Source organism: Stenella coeruleoalba (genome assembly GCF_951394435.1).
Source record: "Stenella coeruleoalba genome assembly, chromosome: 5".
Classification (NCBI taxonomy): domain Eukaryota; kingdom Metazoa; phylum Chordata; class Mammalia; order Artiodactyla; family Delphinidae; genus Stenella; species Stenella coeruleoalba.
In genome coordinates, this window is record NC_137150.1 from 97,081,567 (window position 1) to 97,098,255 (window position 16,689).

Consider the following 16,689-nt stretch of genomic DNA (forward strand, 5'->3'; position numbering starts at 1 on the left):
TGGAAGAACATCTCTCTACTAATGAGTAGTTAACTTTAGAGAGTGTTCTAAATCCTCTTCCTCTTCCATGCTTCCTCAAAATAAAAAGTCCCCAACACACTGTTCTTTTCTATACATATAAGGTGACTTTCTAGCACGTTTAAGGCAAAAAGAAATGCATCAGCGTCTTTCCCCTCACCCCCCAACCAAAGCACTAGTTTATCTGGAAACTGAAAATAGTGTATACCTTTTGCCTCAAAGAAAGAATGGGATGAAAACAGCACAAGTCAACACAAAACAGCAAATTACCTGTTTCTATTACAAATTTCCACTTTACTCAAAATGTAATGAGAAAAGAAATACCCCCAATATTCCTTTTCTTGAAACCATCATTTTGGAAGATAAAGGAACAATTACTGCAAATGAGGTGACAATATTTGCAACATTTGGGCAATTCTTTCCAAAGGTACTTTACCAATGGAGATCATAGTTTGGCAAAGAAATACATAACGGATTTATTTTTTAAACCTGAATTCCAACATTAGTGAGAACTTATTCAATAAAAAAGGCTCTCATTTATTTTCATGTCAGTGGTTAAATCTAAATGGAATCTACTAAATAAGCTCAAGAATGTTTGGTATTCAACTGCACACCCATATGAGATGAATACATCCTTCTATGCGTCACTTTTATACTTCAAAACAGAGACCAGAAACTCTGTAGAGGGACAATAACCACAAGGAAGCGATTTTAAAAGCAAGTTTCTTATTTCTCCTACATCACTGAATAAAAACAATGAAAAAATTACTGAGGTGAGAGTTATTAAAACTGTGTAATTGTTTACATGTTCTAATTAAATACCACTACTGTGCTCTCACAAACTAAATAAGTAAATCAAAAATTGTAATTTTACTTCCATAAATGATACATATAATTGTATTACTTATATATTTACATATATTTAATATATAACTTATTACATAAATACATTTAAATATATAACATATTATATATATAATCTAGATGATATTTTTAACCGTAATAGCTTTTTAAAATTTATTTATTTATTTATTTTTGGCTGGGTTGGGTCTTCGTTGCTGCGCGCAGGCTTTCTCTAGTTGCAGCAAGTGGGGGCTACTCTTCGTTGCGGTGCATGGGCTTCTCCTTGTAGTGGCCCCTCTTGTTGCAGAGCACAGGCTCTAGGGCACGCAGGCTCTAGAGCACAGGCTCAGTAGTTGTGGCGCACAGGCTTAGCTGCCCTGCGGCATGTGGGATCATCCCGGACCAGGGCTCGAACCCATGTCCCCTGCATTGGCAGGCGGATTCTTAACCACTGCTCCACCAGGGAAGTCCCTGTAACCATAATATCTTAAGATAAAAAACTAATCTATTTATGTGATTTTTGGCAAGAGATATGAGGACACATTATGAAAACCATAGAGATATAAAGTTATAGTATATAATGCTCTGTATCATATCCCACCATATCACTCATGAATTGTCCCTTCCTGTGGATGCAAGAAAAATAATGTGTTTCACAGCTTATGCATATCCTTAGAGCCTTGTAAAGTGCCACAGAAAATACACACCATATGTTCAACAAAGCACAACTTTGCATATTGTATGTTTCAAAACACATGGTTGATTGGGTATAGGATTAGCATATTTTTAACTGGGTTCTCTCTAGCTGTCTGTTAAAGTATTTGTGAACTATACACTGTACACACAATCAACTTTAGAAAGAGCACAGGGCTTAAAGAGCCATGAGTTTAAGTTCCAGATTTTCCACTCACTGGGTCTATTGTCTAACCTCCCTATGCCTGTTCTCTCATCTCTAACAAGGAAAGGACAATAATTCATAATTTCCCTTCTGCATAGAATTGTTCTAAGAGCCAAAATGAGATAGTATACAAAAGATAAAGCTCTACGTAAACATAGTATTTTCTTATATCTTCTTAGTGAAATTATTAAATACCACCATAGCAACTAGCTTTATGTAACAACTGCTTTAAAGTAATGAAAGCACATGCTACAGGGTTCTCACCCAACTACGAAATGCTATGTCTGCTTAGGGATAAGAAAAACCTCCTTTAACCTTGGAGAAGAAGGAAGATGTGAAACAAATTATTTAATTAGTCATCATTTTCTCGACTCAGGTCAAAAGGTAAGACAGACTCTTAAAAACAAATATACATTAAATTTCAGGAAATAGGTGTTTTTTTTTAATTGGCTCTTACTGCTCTTGCATTTCCACAAACAACAATTTGCTCTTATGAACCTAACATATGGGACTGATTTGTTTTCCATGTGTAATTCTCAATATCTAAATAAGTCACTTCAAGCATTGTCCCTTTTCAAGCTGTATAATCCTATACTACTCTGCTAAAGCATGTAATTTCCAACAACACAAGTACTTAAGTATCTTCAGAAGATATCTTCATGTATCTATTCCTAGGGCTAAAATGATGAAAAACTGCAGTGCCCAAGAATGTCAGAACAATGCACAGTTCTGGTTTTAAATGTTTCAAATTTTTTCTACAACACTACATAGCAGCTTGAATATAACCAGTATTTAGTTAATGTTTACTGAATGAATTAGGAATGCTTTGCCTCTATTTTGCTTTTTGATACATGGGGCGGGGCAGGGGGGCACTGTCTTTGGTTTATACCAAGTAGAATCCACATTTCACCATAAGCAGCAGAAAAGATTTGCTAAGCATACTTTATCAATTCTGTTCAGAAGACACCTACTCATGAGTTGGCTGTGTATCGCAGTACACTTAACTCGTGCTCCAGAATGACGTGAAGTGCCTCACTATACTCAGATAGGGAATGCACCTGTATTCTCAGCAGTGAGTACAAATAAATAGAAATAAATTAATTGAATACATTTCTTTAGCGTGCAAAAACCAATTACTAACTCTTACCTGTGGATATTAAAACATCCACAGGAACAAAATCCTAAAAGTGTGAATTATTATTTAGGAATTACCTCTAAAAACAGTAAAATCTGAATTACAATAATAACATTAATGTAAATACTATAAACAAAATAAGTCTTAATGTCTAATTTTTGTCTACCCTCTACTTACAGTTTACAAAATCTAACAGTTGTCACTTAAAAACTCCTAATTCCAGCCAGTAAGGTTCATTTTCTCTTCATTTTTTGTAAGGTAATATCTAGTCTTGCTATAACTACAAGCTACCAATATTCTTCTTAAGCAATGGGTTACATTCTCTTTCATATTAAATGTATTTCTTTATTGATTTTATCATGTCTGAAATTGCAATCACCTGCTCCCTAAGTGACCCTTTAAATCTCTATTTCAATGCTTATGAAATGGAAAGCACTGAGAGTACTATTCACAAAGTGCACAAAACTTTGAAAAAGACCCCATTATTCTCAAAACAATTCCTATTCGCATTTCAAATTACAACAATAGAAGCTTCTTTATGGAACTGATATTTCTACAATTTTAATAGAAGTTTAGCAACAATTTAAGAAAAGTTGTACAAAAAATTTTAACTAAGCAAACTCAGAATACCAACAGTTGTTGTACAATCAATCTGTACACCAAAGAGAAAATTTTTTTTAATCATGACTTTAGATCTTAAGGAGTTATTTCAGAAAGAAAGCCTCAGAAAATGAAAGCCTCAATTTCAAAGCTGGTTTCTTCAATACCAAGAAGAATAATGACCAATCTTTAGACTGTAATAATTTAACATTTCTTTTATTTTCAAACCTGTAGCTTATACTAACTTTTTAATTAAACTTAAATCATTTCAAACTGTAAACATTTTTACAAGGATTTCTCCATGCCCTCTGAGCTTATATGGCTGCAATTTCAGAAAGTTTGAGAGCTGACACAGTTTCTGATAACCCTGGTTTTCCATAAAAAATGAGCATTACACCAGCAGACAATTACACAGCTCACAAAAACAATGGAGTCAGAAAATTTATATGAATTGACAGCTTGGTATATTACTGCACATGATTTCACAAAAGTCTGTATTCATTCATACACACATTCAGACAATAAACATTAACTGAGCCACCTGCCATCAGCACTGCCCATGAGAAGTTCGCTAGCTAAAGAGCAATGATAAATCATGTAGTCAGATAAATTATAGTATAATTATGTAATATATATAGTATAATGTATTAGGTGATACACTATAACATACAGAGAGATAACATACATACAGATATTCCTCTGACCAACTCATTCGGAGATACACATTATCTAGAACCTTGATAACCAGAGTATGGTTCATGAACCAGAAATGCCATCACCCAGTAGCTGGTCAGTCAGAAATATGGAATCTTGGGTCCCAAGCAAATCTACTGAATCAGAATCTGCATTTTAACACGCTCTCCAGGTAACCCCAATGCAAATTTAAGTTTTGAGAAACACTGATCTAGAACATAATTGAAAAACTGTAAATAAGTAAAAGTGACATCTTGTACTTTTAAGCTCTTCAGGCCCCATCCTGAGCCTTTTTACAAATGAATAGATAATTTAACAAGTTCAGTTACTTACCTTCACAGATCAGGAACAAACTGGGAGATACCACTGACAACAAAGAAAGAAAACAGGAAAAACTAATAAAAAGCAATCTCAAAAAGGGATGGCTATAGGGGACCATTTAAACAGCAACAATCTACCCTTCCTGCCTAAATAGGCCCGAAAGGTGTCAGTGTGTTACAGAAATATAACAGTTATTGATGTTCTTAAATGTGTCTCCTCTAACTAGTCCACAAATTCCTTGAGGACAGGGACCTAGTTTTATTTATTTATTTATTTATTTATGCGGCACGCGGGCCTCTCGCCACTGTGGCCCCTCCCACCTCGGAGCACAGGCTCCGGACGCTTAGGCCCAGTGGCCATGGCTCACGGGCCCAGCCGCTCCGCGGCATGTGGGATCTTCCCGGACCAGGGCAGGAACCCGTGTCCCCTGCATCGACAGGAGGACTCTCAACCACTGCGCCACCAGGGAAGCCCTAGTTTTATTTTTATACACTTACATTTGTAAACTGAATGACCTTAAATCATTAAGATGAGTTTGGTTAGGCAATGAGATATATAATATATTTCACAAAAATTTCTATCTAAAAAAATTACAATAAAAATGTCACAGCATTTTTTTTTAAAAAAGAATAAAGCCTCTCCATTCTATAACAACCCAATTAACAAGCACTCTGAGAACAGAGGCTTCACTGAACTTGTGGCTCCAAATCCGAATCTTTTCTGACTCTATTCAAACTCACTTCTAGGGGACCAGTGCGTGGAGGGAGTAGAGAAAAAGATTAGAAGAGAATGGAGGGAGAATAAAAATCAGAGAACACTCAGGGTTCCTCCACTCGTGAAAATAAAAAGAGAAAAATGGGAAGCCTCACCAAAGATACAGAAATGCCAGAGAGAATACTACCTCTAGCAACCATTCACTCCATGGTCCTTGCCCCTGTGAATCAGACACCTGCTCACAATCCTCCTAACCTAAGAACTTAAAGACACCTTAGCTCTAGAAACACTTCCCCTTGTGGCCTTCAATCAGCTATTACAGCCAGTTTATAATACAACAAATTCACTCTTCCAAAACAGCAAATTTCATGATGTTCTAGTCCTTACGCTCCAGACAAATCATTAGTTTTCTTGCCTATGTCCTTGCTCATGCTATTACTTCATAGAGAACTTTCTGCTCTGTTAATCTGACCCTACATGTTAGCCACCAGCCATGTGTGGCTATTTAACATTTGAAATGTGGCTAAACCAGACAGAGATGTATGATAAATGTAAAATACACATCGAATTTTAAGACTTGGTACAAAAAGGATGTAACAGTATTGTTTTTTTAAACAATGATTACATGTTGAAATAATATTTTGGATATATTCAATTAAATAAAATAGATAATTAAAATTAATTTCACCTGTTTCTTTTTAATGTGGCTACTAGAAAATTTAAATTACATGTGTGGTACACGTTACACTTCTATTGGACAGTCCTGGTCTAGATCCTACTCATTCTTCAAGGCCTAATTCAAACACTTCCAGCCATGTAAAGCTTTCCCCAATGACTCCAAGTGGACATGGTTTCTGTCTCCCTGAACTTTCATATCACTTTTCTTCACACTCCCAAAGAACCAGAGGAATTTTATCTTCTTACTGAGTGTTCCTATTACAGCTCCCCAACACCAAGATAAGCAAATCGAGAAAAGAAACTACATCTAGGTCACATAAATTTTCATCCTACACCTTGGAGAGTGCATGTACTAAGGTGATGCGAGATGTCTGCTAATTGAGACTTGAACTTCTCAATTACTGTATTATCTATCCCTTTCACCGATTTCCATTTCTTCCTGAGGAATTAAACTCCATGTCTACAAATGTCCTGGATTATAATTAGAGTGCCAGTGAGCTGTACATATATGATGAACAAGCAGATCTAAAACTAATACCGGCAGTCAATACACTTACATCAATTGTAAAAATTCTACAAGCCTCTAAAGGTTCCACTTTTTTTTTTTTTACATTGCTGTCCCTAAAAGTGTATTGTGAAGATCAATTAATTCAAAAGTAGGAGACTTTCCCAGAGATTAACGACACTGGGTGACTAAAGTCTACCAAAAATTGTCCGACATCCTCCTACAACCCTGAGAATAGATCAGGTAAGCATACAAAGGCTTGAGTAAAGCAAGAACAGTGTCTTATATCGCAACCAAATCTCTGAAATCGAGCTGTGAGGAAAGTGGTAGGAAGGGAAAAGACGACTTGTGTGCAAGAAACGAAGGGTGTTAACTATTGGAACGCGAAACGAGAAATAAAACCTAGCACAAAAAACGTCTGAATTATGTGGGAGGGATCCTCCCTGGGTGTATCTCTCAACCTCTGAACCCTCAGGCAAAGGTCGCGGTAGTCATTTCAAGGGTCTTTTCTTCAAATGGTATTCCAGTGCCTGAGATCTGCATCCGCGAATCTTCCTTCCTCACCAGCCTATTCTGACTCCCCGGGCCAGGAATTCCGGCCAAACCCAACCCTGAAGCCACCCTTCTCCAGCACAGTTTGGAAACCGGCGGATGAACCAGGAGGGCCGAACTGAGACCCAGCAGCTGGACGACACCCCTCTCCCATCGAGTCCGGGCTTAGCCCCTTGGGCAGGACTGGGTTGGCAGAGGAGAGCCAGTAGGCAGAGGGGGCGGGGCAGGGCGTCGGACTTCGAGGACGGGTCTTCCCGTTCCATGCCGGCGCCTGCCAGTGCCGCAGGGACCCGCAAGGTGGTGACAAGGCAGAATAGAAAAGCAGTGCAAAGCAGCCCGGGGCTTTCACTCACCAGCCGTCGCCCCCCGACGTTGGCAGTGGCAGGACCTCTTCTCCTTCCGCCATTGCTGTTGACGTCCACGTCACTTTGCCGAAAAGTGGACCTGGCGCCGAGGCCAACTCAGACCCAACGTCGTAAAAGGTCCTCGGAAGTCTGGGACTGAGCTTCTGGAGAGGGAAAGGAAGAGGGAAGAGGCGACAACGCGAAGAACGCAACGTCACGACGTCCCGAGGGCGAAAGGTAACTTGGAGGAGGAGACGTGGAGAGCCGCTACCCCATCCAAAGACTACATGTCCCAGGATGCCGCGGGGACCGGGCCGGGCGCAGTGGGCGGGGCTTGGCGAGGGCGTGCGTCCCAGTAGGAGGCCCTTGAGAGGGTCGCTTCTTGGCGTCCAGTTAGCGGCTTCTTGGCGTCTTGGCGTCCTGCTTAAAGTCATGTTTGATTGTCTTAAATAGTGGAGAGGCGAGGGGAGGGGGGAATCATACAGGGAGGGTGCAGATAGGAGCATAGCCACATTTGGGCCATTTCCTCGTGCAACAGCTGTGTTTGAGAAAAGAGTGGGATGTAAGGAAAAGGCACGCTCACCCCTGTTTGTGGGGCGCGGTCAGAAGTACAAATGGAGGCCACGTACTTTATGTTTGAATACTTTAAAAGTTTTTTTTTTTATTTTAAAGCTAAACAGTAAAGGAAATATGTTCTAGCCTCCCACCTTTATAAACATATCTTTCTAACAACACAGAAGGGCAAGTCCAAATTTAGAATTCTAGAACTCTGGATTTCCAAGCAGGGAGAGCTGCCAAGTTTCTTCTCTTCCCACCCTACTTCCCCTTCACTCCACGTGGGTGGACTCCTCGGCCTCCACATCCAAGCTCGGTGTCTACCATCACCAGCAAAGCGCCGGCTTTTGGTTTCCCCTTGACCATCCCTGGGCCTAGGGCTGAGCACAGGGTTCAGGAAGATGGACCTAGGGAAATGCTTTTGTAAGCCCTGGACCTAATGCTGATGAAGTAGAGCCACATGTAACAATATGGATTAATCTGGAATATATGATGTTAAATGAACAAAACATTGCGGAAGGGTAGGTAAAGTATGGTGTCATTTATATTTGGCTTTAAAAATAGGCAGCACAATATACATTTTTATAGAATGTATTGTGCTTTTAAAAAATGCACAAGAATGATATATAGAAAAATTGGAATGGCAGTTCTCAAAGATAAACAAAACCAGACATTAGTTAAGTAGTGAAAACAGATGTTATTCAGAAACTACGGACAGTAGGGGCGTGGGCTGAGATCCATTCTGATTTGTGCAGAGGTGATTAGGGGTTTTAAAGGGAGAAAGAGGGAGCAGGGAGAGCGGGACTCAGAGGCAGACAAGTGAAAAATTACAAAGCATTGGTCAGTGTAATTGTGATTAGACCAGCTGTGTCTGCTAGCTCGTAATTTTCGAGGTTAGGATTCTTCCCTCGCACAGAGCCTGAGAGACAGAGACCCTGCCCTTCTTGATGATTACATTTCAAAGGAATGGCTCTCAGGTCCTTGAGAAGGACACGTCTAAGTTGTAATAGATACATATTCACAGATGTAAGCCCTTTGTAGTAAATGCTCCAAGAGACATCAGTAACCTATCGTCAGGTGTTGGCTAGATCAAACAGTAAACTCTGCTGGCAGCCATTGCACTTTCTCAATCAGGCATTTTAATGGGGTTCATTGGAGGCCAGGGTCATCCTAGGGACACAGCCTTAAGTTGCTAAAGACCGTGCTAGAGTTTGATCAAGTCTCTTAGTGCAAGAGTTTGGACAGAGTCGTTGGGTGCCAAAAGTTCTGCAGTTCTCACAGTTACATTTGTGGGAGGAGAGGAAATGGCTTCAATTATATTTTTAATATTTTGTTTCTAAAGAGCTGAGAAATGGCTACATAGGTGTTCAGTATTCTTTATAGAGTCTATACTTTGGTGTCTAAAATGTTTCATAATTTTAAAAACTATTTGATTAAATATGCACAAAGCATAGTACAGCTCTTTCATTTACAACCAAAAACATGTTCATTCTCTTCCCAAAGGGGAAATAATACAGAGCCACATTATTGCACCTACTTCTAAGCCAAGAATCTCTGCATGATGTTCAGTCCTTCTATGGGGAAACATTTTTTTTAATATGGAGTGAGAGTTTAGATAACAGCTATCAAAAAGAAAAAAAGACATGAATCTAGGTCAAATTACCATCCTGATATTCAGGACCTCTGCTGGGTCTCTTCAATTGCTGTCAGTGGATTTTCAGAAGTTTTCTAAAATGTTTTGTAAAACTGTTAATTCAGTGACATGACAAGCAGTTGTTCATTGATTAAGGTGATCATAACCCTCAATTGTAATTCATTCTCAGTGTAATTAAAACAGTGACTGCTTAATACTCCATGTGGTAAAAGTATTATTCCATTTAGCAAACACTTGTGTTTGATATCCAGGCTCCTGAGTTAGCACAGACTCCGTGGTTGATGAGTTTTCTGATAAGTCCTTCCTCTTCATTTGGATCCAGTTTGTCCACATTTTCCCCAACATGCCTCACTTCCTGAGGTGACAAGGATATCACTATGCCCAAAGAACATTTTATAGATGGCTACAAGTTTTTATGGGTGTAACTTTCTGAGTATTTTTGTGCTTTAAAAAAAAACCCTCAAAGTCCTGCCTTTTACCTGGATTGTTACAAGCTTTAAAAAATATAAGTATGGGATTACAAGTAGAATTTGTTAAATTCTAGTAGTAAATCTCTGCTTAAAAAAAAATTTCAAGAGCTAGAGAAGATTTTATTATGAAATTATCTCCCTGTATTTTCTTTCTTTACTCTTTTCTCCTAATTATGAGAAGATTCCATCAATGACACGAGAAGCTCTCTCTGCTTTTATATATCTTTCTGGAACAGAGGAAGTTGGAATTTCTTTTTTCATAGACCTGGTGATGCTAATAGTGCTGACCATCTGGATCTGTGCACAATGCAGGCATTCCAAGATATATCTTCATGAAAGGCACATCCTATCACCCACATAGCTATTTGTACTCCCGTGCCCAAATAGAAAAGTATGGTATTATTCTATATTATCCTTGGATAAAATCAAACTGAATTTTTATAAAGGGAAAATTAAAGTTTCTTGGTTTTGAATGAACCTAAAACAAAAAGAATATTTTTCATCTATTATTTGGTGTTGCGTGCCATATAACTATGTAATTATGTAGTTCATATTGTATTATATGTACTTAAGTCATATTATGACACAGTCTATTCTCAATAAATATTTGTTAAATGAAGTGAAGATTTTTTTTGAAGTATTTTGGAATAGTTGAAGTCATTCAGCTATATAGAAACAGCTGGTTGGGATTGGGGGCAAGTGTTGAGCAAACAGTGATAACAAAATATTTCTCCCTTATCCTTCTAGTAGTTGTCTTTGCTAATTGAAGTTGACTCTTAATAGGTTATATAGATGGACCCAAAGTAAACATTCGGACAGGGATTGACCCATTCTTGGGTTTGGGATAGTTATGCTTTAACGTGGGAGCCTGTTTCACTCTTGCCTCATTCCAGATTTGCTCCCAAATGTTCCAGACAAAAGGCTCTTATTAGGGTTGAGTCACTGCTGGTTAGAAACAGAGATTGTAAACAATATGTTAGCTGGAACTAGCTTTCATTTTAAAAACTTAACTTCTTGCCTTTTGTGAGTTCACACACTCACAATATGTAAACAGTATCTTTAGACAATGGCTGTGCTATTCTTTATGTATAATCTGTCTCCATTCACCTCATACACTTATACTCACCCTTCCTTTTCGGCATATGTCTTTCCAAATAAAAGAGTTAGCAAGCAACCATCTAAGGTAATTGGATGAAATCGCATGATATATGCTTTTAACAATATGTGTAAAAAATACAGGTATGTATTACAATTTCTATGAATATGTTATTTACAGACTGGTTTCTCTAATACCCATGCTAAATTGTACAGCTTATCCCACTCCTGGGCATATACCTGGACAAAACTATAATTTGAAAAGATACGTGCACCCCTATGTTCATAGCAACACTATTCACAATAGCTAAAACATGGAAACAACCTAAATGTCCATCAATAGGTGAATGGATAAAGAAGATGTACATGTATACAATGGAATACTACACAGCCATAAAAAAGAATGAAATAACACCATTTGCAGCAACGTGGATGCAACTAGAGATTATCATACTGAAGTATGTCAGAAAGAGAAAGACAAATACATATGATACCACTTGTATGTGGAATCTAAAATACGGCACAAATGAACCTATCTACAAAACAGAGAGACTCACAGACATAGAGATCAGACTTGTGGTTGCCAAGGGGGAGGCAGGGAGGGAGAGAGATGGACTGGGAGTTTGGGGTTGGTAGATGCAAACTATTACATTTAGAATGGATAAACAACAAGGTCCTACTGTACAGCACAGGGAACTACATCCAATCTCCTGGGATAAACCATAATGGAAAAGAATATAAAAAAAGAATGTCTATATGTGTATAACTGAGTCACTGTGCTGTACAGCAGAGATTGACACAACATTGTTAAGTCAACTACACTTCAATTAAAAAAAAAGAAAAAAGAAGAAATTGTACAGCTTATCACTGTCATTACTACATTCCAAATTCACATAAGAAGAATTAAAAGGGCTTCCCTGGTGGCGCAGTGGTTGAGAGTCCGCCTGCCGATGCAGGGGACACGGGTTTGTGCCCCGGTCCGGGAAGATCCCACATGCTGCGGGAGCGGCTGGGCCCGTGAGCCATGGCCGCTGAGCCTACGCGTCCGGAGCCTGTGCTCCCCAACGGGAGAGGCCGCAACAGTGAGAGGCCCGCGTACCGCAAAAAAAAGAATTAAAAAATTAAGTAAAAAGAATTCTTAGGATATAATGAATATGAAAATGACCACAGAAACAAAAGCATTTAAAACATTTAGATGAAGAATTTCTTCTCTATAATTTTGCTCACACTTTTTTCTAGACAATATCAACTACTTCTGTGTTGTTAATTTCCATCTGTAACTCCTAAATCTGTATTTCCAACCCTGTTCTTTTATAGTTTGCATCTATGAATCTAGCCATCCGCTGGGAGCTTGCACTTGGATGACCCACAAACACTCCAAACTCAATATTTCTAAAACCAAACTCATTATGTCTACCTGCTCCCCAGTCCATTCCATTTCTATAGAGGTAAATGGTTTTATTATGTATCTAGTCATCTAAGCCAGAAACTTGGGAATTATTCTAGCTTTCTTTCCTTTTTATTTCCCATGGGTCATCATGGACCTATGCATATTTTCCTCCCTAGGTATCTTTCAAGTCAGGTCGTTCTCACCACCCCTGCAGTTTTTATCTTGCTTTTGCTCCTCATTTTGTTTTGCATGAAGGGAGTCTTTAATTAGTCTCCAACCTCCTTCCACTCTCTTCCCCAAAGAGTCAACACAGGCTCTACACTAGGGGTTCAAACTGGCAGCCCTCAGGCTAGATTTACTTAGCAACTTATATTCTCTTGTCATTTTTAATCACTTGAATATCTTTATACACTTTTCAGTTTGTCTCCTCCACCACTCCCCACCACTTGAGACCAGCCCCCAATTTACACATTTTTTATTTGCTTGATCCTCAGAGGTATTTGAATTTGTGACTCTTGTTGCATATTTCTAAAATGGGAGTTTACCTAAAATCCTTCAATTGCCCATTATCCCCTATAAAGAATGTCTAAATTCTTTATCATGGATACAATACTCTCAGAATCTTGAGTACTTTCCCATCTTCCCTTTTAACATATGCTTCAGCCATTCTATATTTTTTTAAGTCAGTTGCTTGATTTTTTAAAAATATTTATTTGGCTGCGCCGGGTCTTAGTTGCAGCACACGGGATCCCTAGTTGTGGCATGCGAAATCTTTCTTCTTTTAGTTGCGGCATGCGGTATTAGTTCCCTCACCAGGGATCAAACCCAGGCCCCCTGCATTGGGATTGTGGAGTCTTAACTGCTGGACCACCAGGGAGGTCCCTCAGCCATTCTATATTTACAGGCCCCAGATATGCCCTGCTGCTCCATGACTTTATGTCTTTGTTAAAACTTGCTTCCTCTGCTTTGTTACATTCTAACTTCCTTCAACTGGTTACACTTAGCCATAAGGCTTGAGCAACATTTTTTTTGTAACCCTCTCTCTCAAGCAGAATTATTCATTCCTGCCTTTTGCTATCACTTCCCCTTAAATATTCCTCAAAATTATATGCTTATATATTTGTTTTCTCTACTAGACCTGATATCCTTGGGACCAGCTTAATATGTCTTTACATTTCTAGTGCATAGCATAGTACTTGATACATAGCTGTAATCTGCTGTATGAGTAAATGGATGAATGGACTGTGTGCATGCATGTGTGTGTGTGTGTGTATGTGTGCGTGTGTAACATTATTACTGCAAACACTTATAGACCATTTATCATGTCCTAGGCATTGTTCTAAGCACTTCTGTTAACTCATTTAATCCTCCCAACAACCCTATAAATTAGTAATGAATAAATATGAAATCTGAAATCAAGTTAGATCAAATAGGCAAGTAGTTTTCTATTATGATTTAAGAAGCATTTCTTTAGAAGTAGAAATGATTGTCATGTTTGTATTAAATTAAAAAAATAAGTTAATGAAGACACACAAAAGAAGAAGAGGGAGGACATTACTTCAGGGTCCTTATACATCACAAGTAGGTGCAATTGCTCGATTGAGTGTTTCTGCTTCTGCTTAATGAAATCCTTCCTGGGAGAGGCAAAATCTTGTGTCATCCTTTCTAACCTGAAGCAAATTAATTTCTTCCTGCCATAAAAACATTATTATTTTTTAAATCTTTGATTTGTATAAAGCATTTGGTGATAATCTGTGAGCAGAGACAAAGCCTATATCCACAGATAATGATATCTGCTTCAATTCTGTCTAGTCACAGTCTTTTTTTTTTTTTTTTTTTTTTTTTTTTTTTTTTTTTGCGGTACGCGGGCCTCTCACCGTTGTGGCCTCTCCCGTTGCAGAGCACAGGCTCCAGAGGCGCAGGCTCAGTGGCCATGGCTCATGGGCCCAGCTGCTCCGCAGCATGTGGGATCTTCCCGGACCAGGGCACAAACCCGTGTCCCCTGCATCGGCAGGCGGACTCTTAACAACTGCACCACCAGGGAAGCCCTAGTCACAGTCTTTACAATGTCCTAAGAGGCTCTACATAATCTGCAACCCCAGTGTTCCCCCCATCTGGAAATCTGTTTGCCCAGATATATTTAGGCTCAGTGGGTACATAGTTTTCAGGTAGGCAGAGATAAGGAAAAGAACTTCAGGGAGGGACTGACAAGATCAAATGCAGAAAAGCACCGGGCATGTTGGTGGTTCAGGGAGTAGGCCAGTGATGGGAGAGACAGTTCAGCCAGGATCTGGCAGGGAATGGAGAGCAGCTGAAGGTTCTCAAATATTAGAGGACTCTATGACCCAAGGACAGTTTTACAAAGATGAACAGTTGGATTGAAGGTAGAAGAGATCAGAGACAGAGAGGTCAGCCAGGGGCCAGTAAGATCCTAAACTGGGATATTAGCCATAGAGCTAGAAAAAAGTAATAAGAATGAGAAAGACTGTGGGAAGAGAAAGATTATGAGAGACTGAGTTCCTGATCAGATATGAGACAAAAGAAGGGGTATGTGGTCCTGATGATAGTAGCCACAGCAGGAGCAGAGCCCTCAGGAGGGATCTGTTGCAGATAGAGGTTTGATGGAAATGGGATATATTAGGCAGTTGGAAATAGGGCTGTGGCCCAGTAAATGGACTAGGTCTAAGGATACAAATCCTGTAAAATTCTGATTCTGGTTCTTTCTGTAGGATGAGAGGTAACCAATCAGGAGACAGAGACTGGCAATGGGCACTCTCATATGCCACTATGGGAAGTGAATTTGTGCAAATGTTTTTGGATTAGAATTTGGAAATACTTATCAACATCTAAAGTATACGTACCTTTTGAAATATTCTCTGTAGAATTTACCTTACAGAGATATTTGCACAATTGAAGAAGAGCATATACAAGGATGCTCATTGATGTACTGTTTGGCTTCTAATGGCAAAAAAAATTGGAGTCAACTTAATTGTCCATCATTGGATGGTACCTCTATATGATGAAATACTATGTTGCTGTTAAATATAATAGAATGAGGTAAAGCTATATATAATGACACAGAAAGGTGTCTACCATGTATTAAGCAAAAAAAAGCAAGTTGTAGATGTGTTAATTAACTAGACGGGAGGAATCTTTTCACAATGAATAAGTATATCAAGTCATCACCATGTACACTTTATTTTTTTCATGTACACTTTAAATATCTTTCCATTTTGTCAATTATACCTCGATAAAGCTGAAAATTTTTCAATTAAAAAAACCTCTTGGGCTTCCCTGGTGGCGCAGTGGTTGAGAGTCTGCCTGCCGATGCAGGGGACACGGGTTCCTGCCCCGGTCCAGGAGGATCCCACATGCCGCGGAGCGGCTGGGCCCGTGAGCCATAGCCGCTGAGCCTGCGCGTCTGGAGCCTGTGCTCTGCAACGGGAGAGGCCACAACAGTGAGAGGCCCACGTACCGCAAAAAAAAATTTAAAAAAATAAATATAATGCAGTCCTTCTCTCAACACTCCCAATATTTAAAAAAAAACAAAAAACAAAAACCTCTTAAAGTTCCCCTCCCACCCCATGACCACTAACAGAAGAGTTCAGTTGGTGCATGTTCTGGTTCTACCTAGCCTTGAAAAGCTGGGTCCAACAGCAAGTCACTTCTCCATGCCCCAGGAGTTGTGTTAACCATTTTATTTATTTTTAAATAAAACAGAAGGGTGGGGAGAAAAGCAAGTTGCAAAATGGTGTGTCTAATATAATTCCACTTTTCAAAAAAAGTGAGATATATATTTGGACATGTACACAGAAAGGTCTAAAAGAACATGTGGAATTGTTAACTGTGATAGTTTAGGTTGGGCACGACTTAAGGGGACATTGACCTTCTACAGCTATAAATTGTTAGACGTTTTTTCCACTGAGCATGTATTATTTGCAATAAGAATAAAAGTTTGGAATTTTATTTAAAAAACACTTTCAGACTTTCTTAAGGAGGTCATTCAGTCACTGGTACTAAAGGTGAGATAAAAGTAGGTCAAAGCAAGCCAGGAAAACGTGCGGTGGACTGAGTATGTGAAAGTGGTACATGGTGTGTATGTATTGATATATGAAAACGAGCGGACGGGCCCTGCCTGGTTTGGCACCTCCTGAACATTCTAGTCCCCTTTCATAGCACCTTCCTCTCCCCCTTACACCGGCCTCCTCTCTGTTCCTTGAATAA

The 16,689-nt window shown here is 39.1% G+C and overlaps 1 protein-coding gene across 2 annotated transcripts in view; it reads right to left on the reverse strand.

The window, feature by feature from the left end:
- The window catches only part of TBC1D23 (TBC1 domain family member 23), a 65,343-nt gene extending 57,793 nt beyond the window's left edge, over positions 1-7,550 (reverse strand). Inside the window, exon 1 of one of the 2 annotated variants that reach the window (XM_079923421.1) lies at positions 7,311-7,550. In XM_079923421.1, coding sequence (XP_079779547.1) covers positions 7,311-7,363 — 53 coding nt within the window. In that variant the 5' untranslated portion in view covers positions 7,364-7,550. The remainder of the gene's footprint in view (positions 1-7,310) is intronic. The other variant, XM_079923420.1, reaches the window with a different exon arrangement.
- Between the last annotated feature and the right edge of the window lie 9,139 nt (positions 7,551-16,689).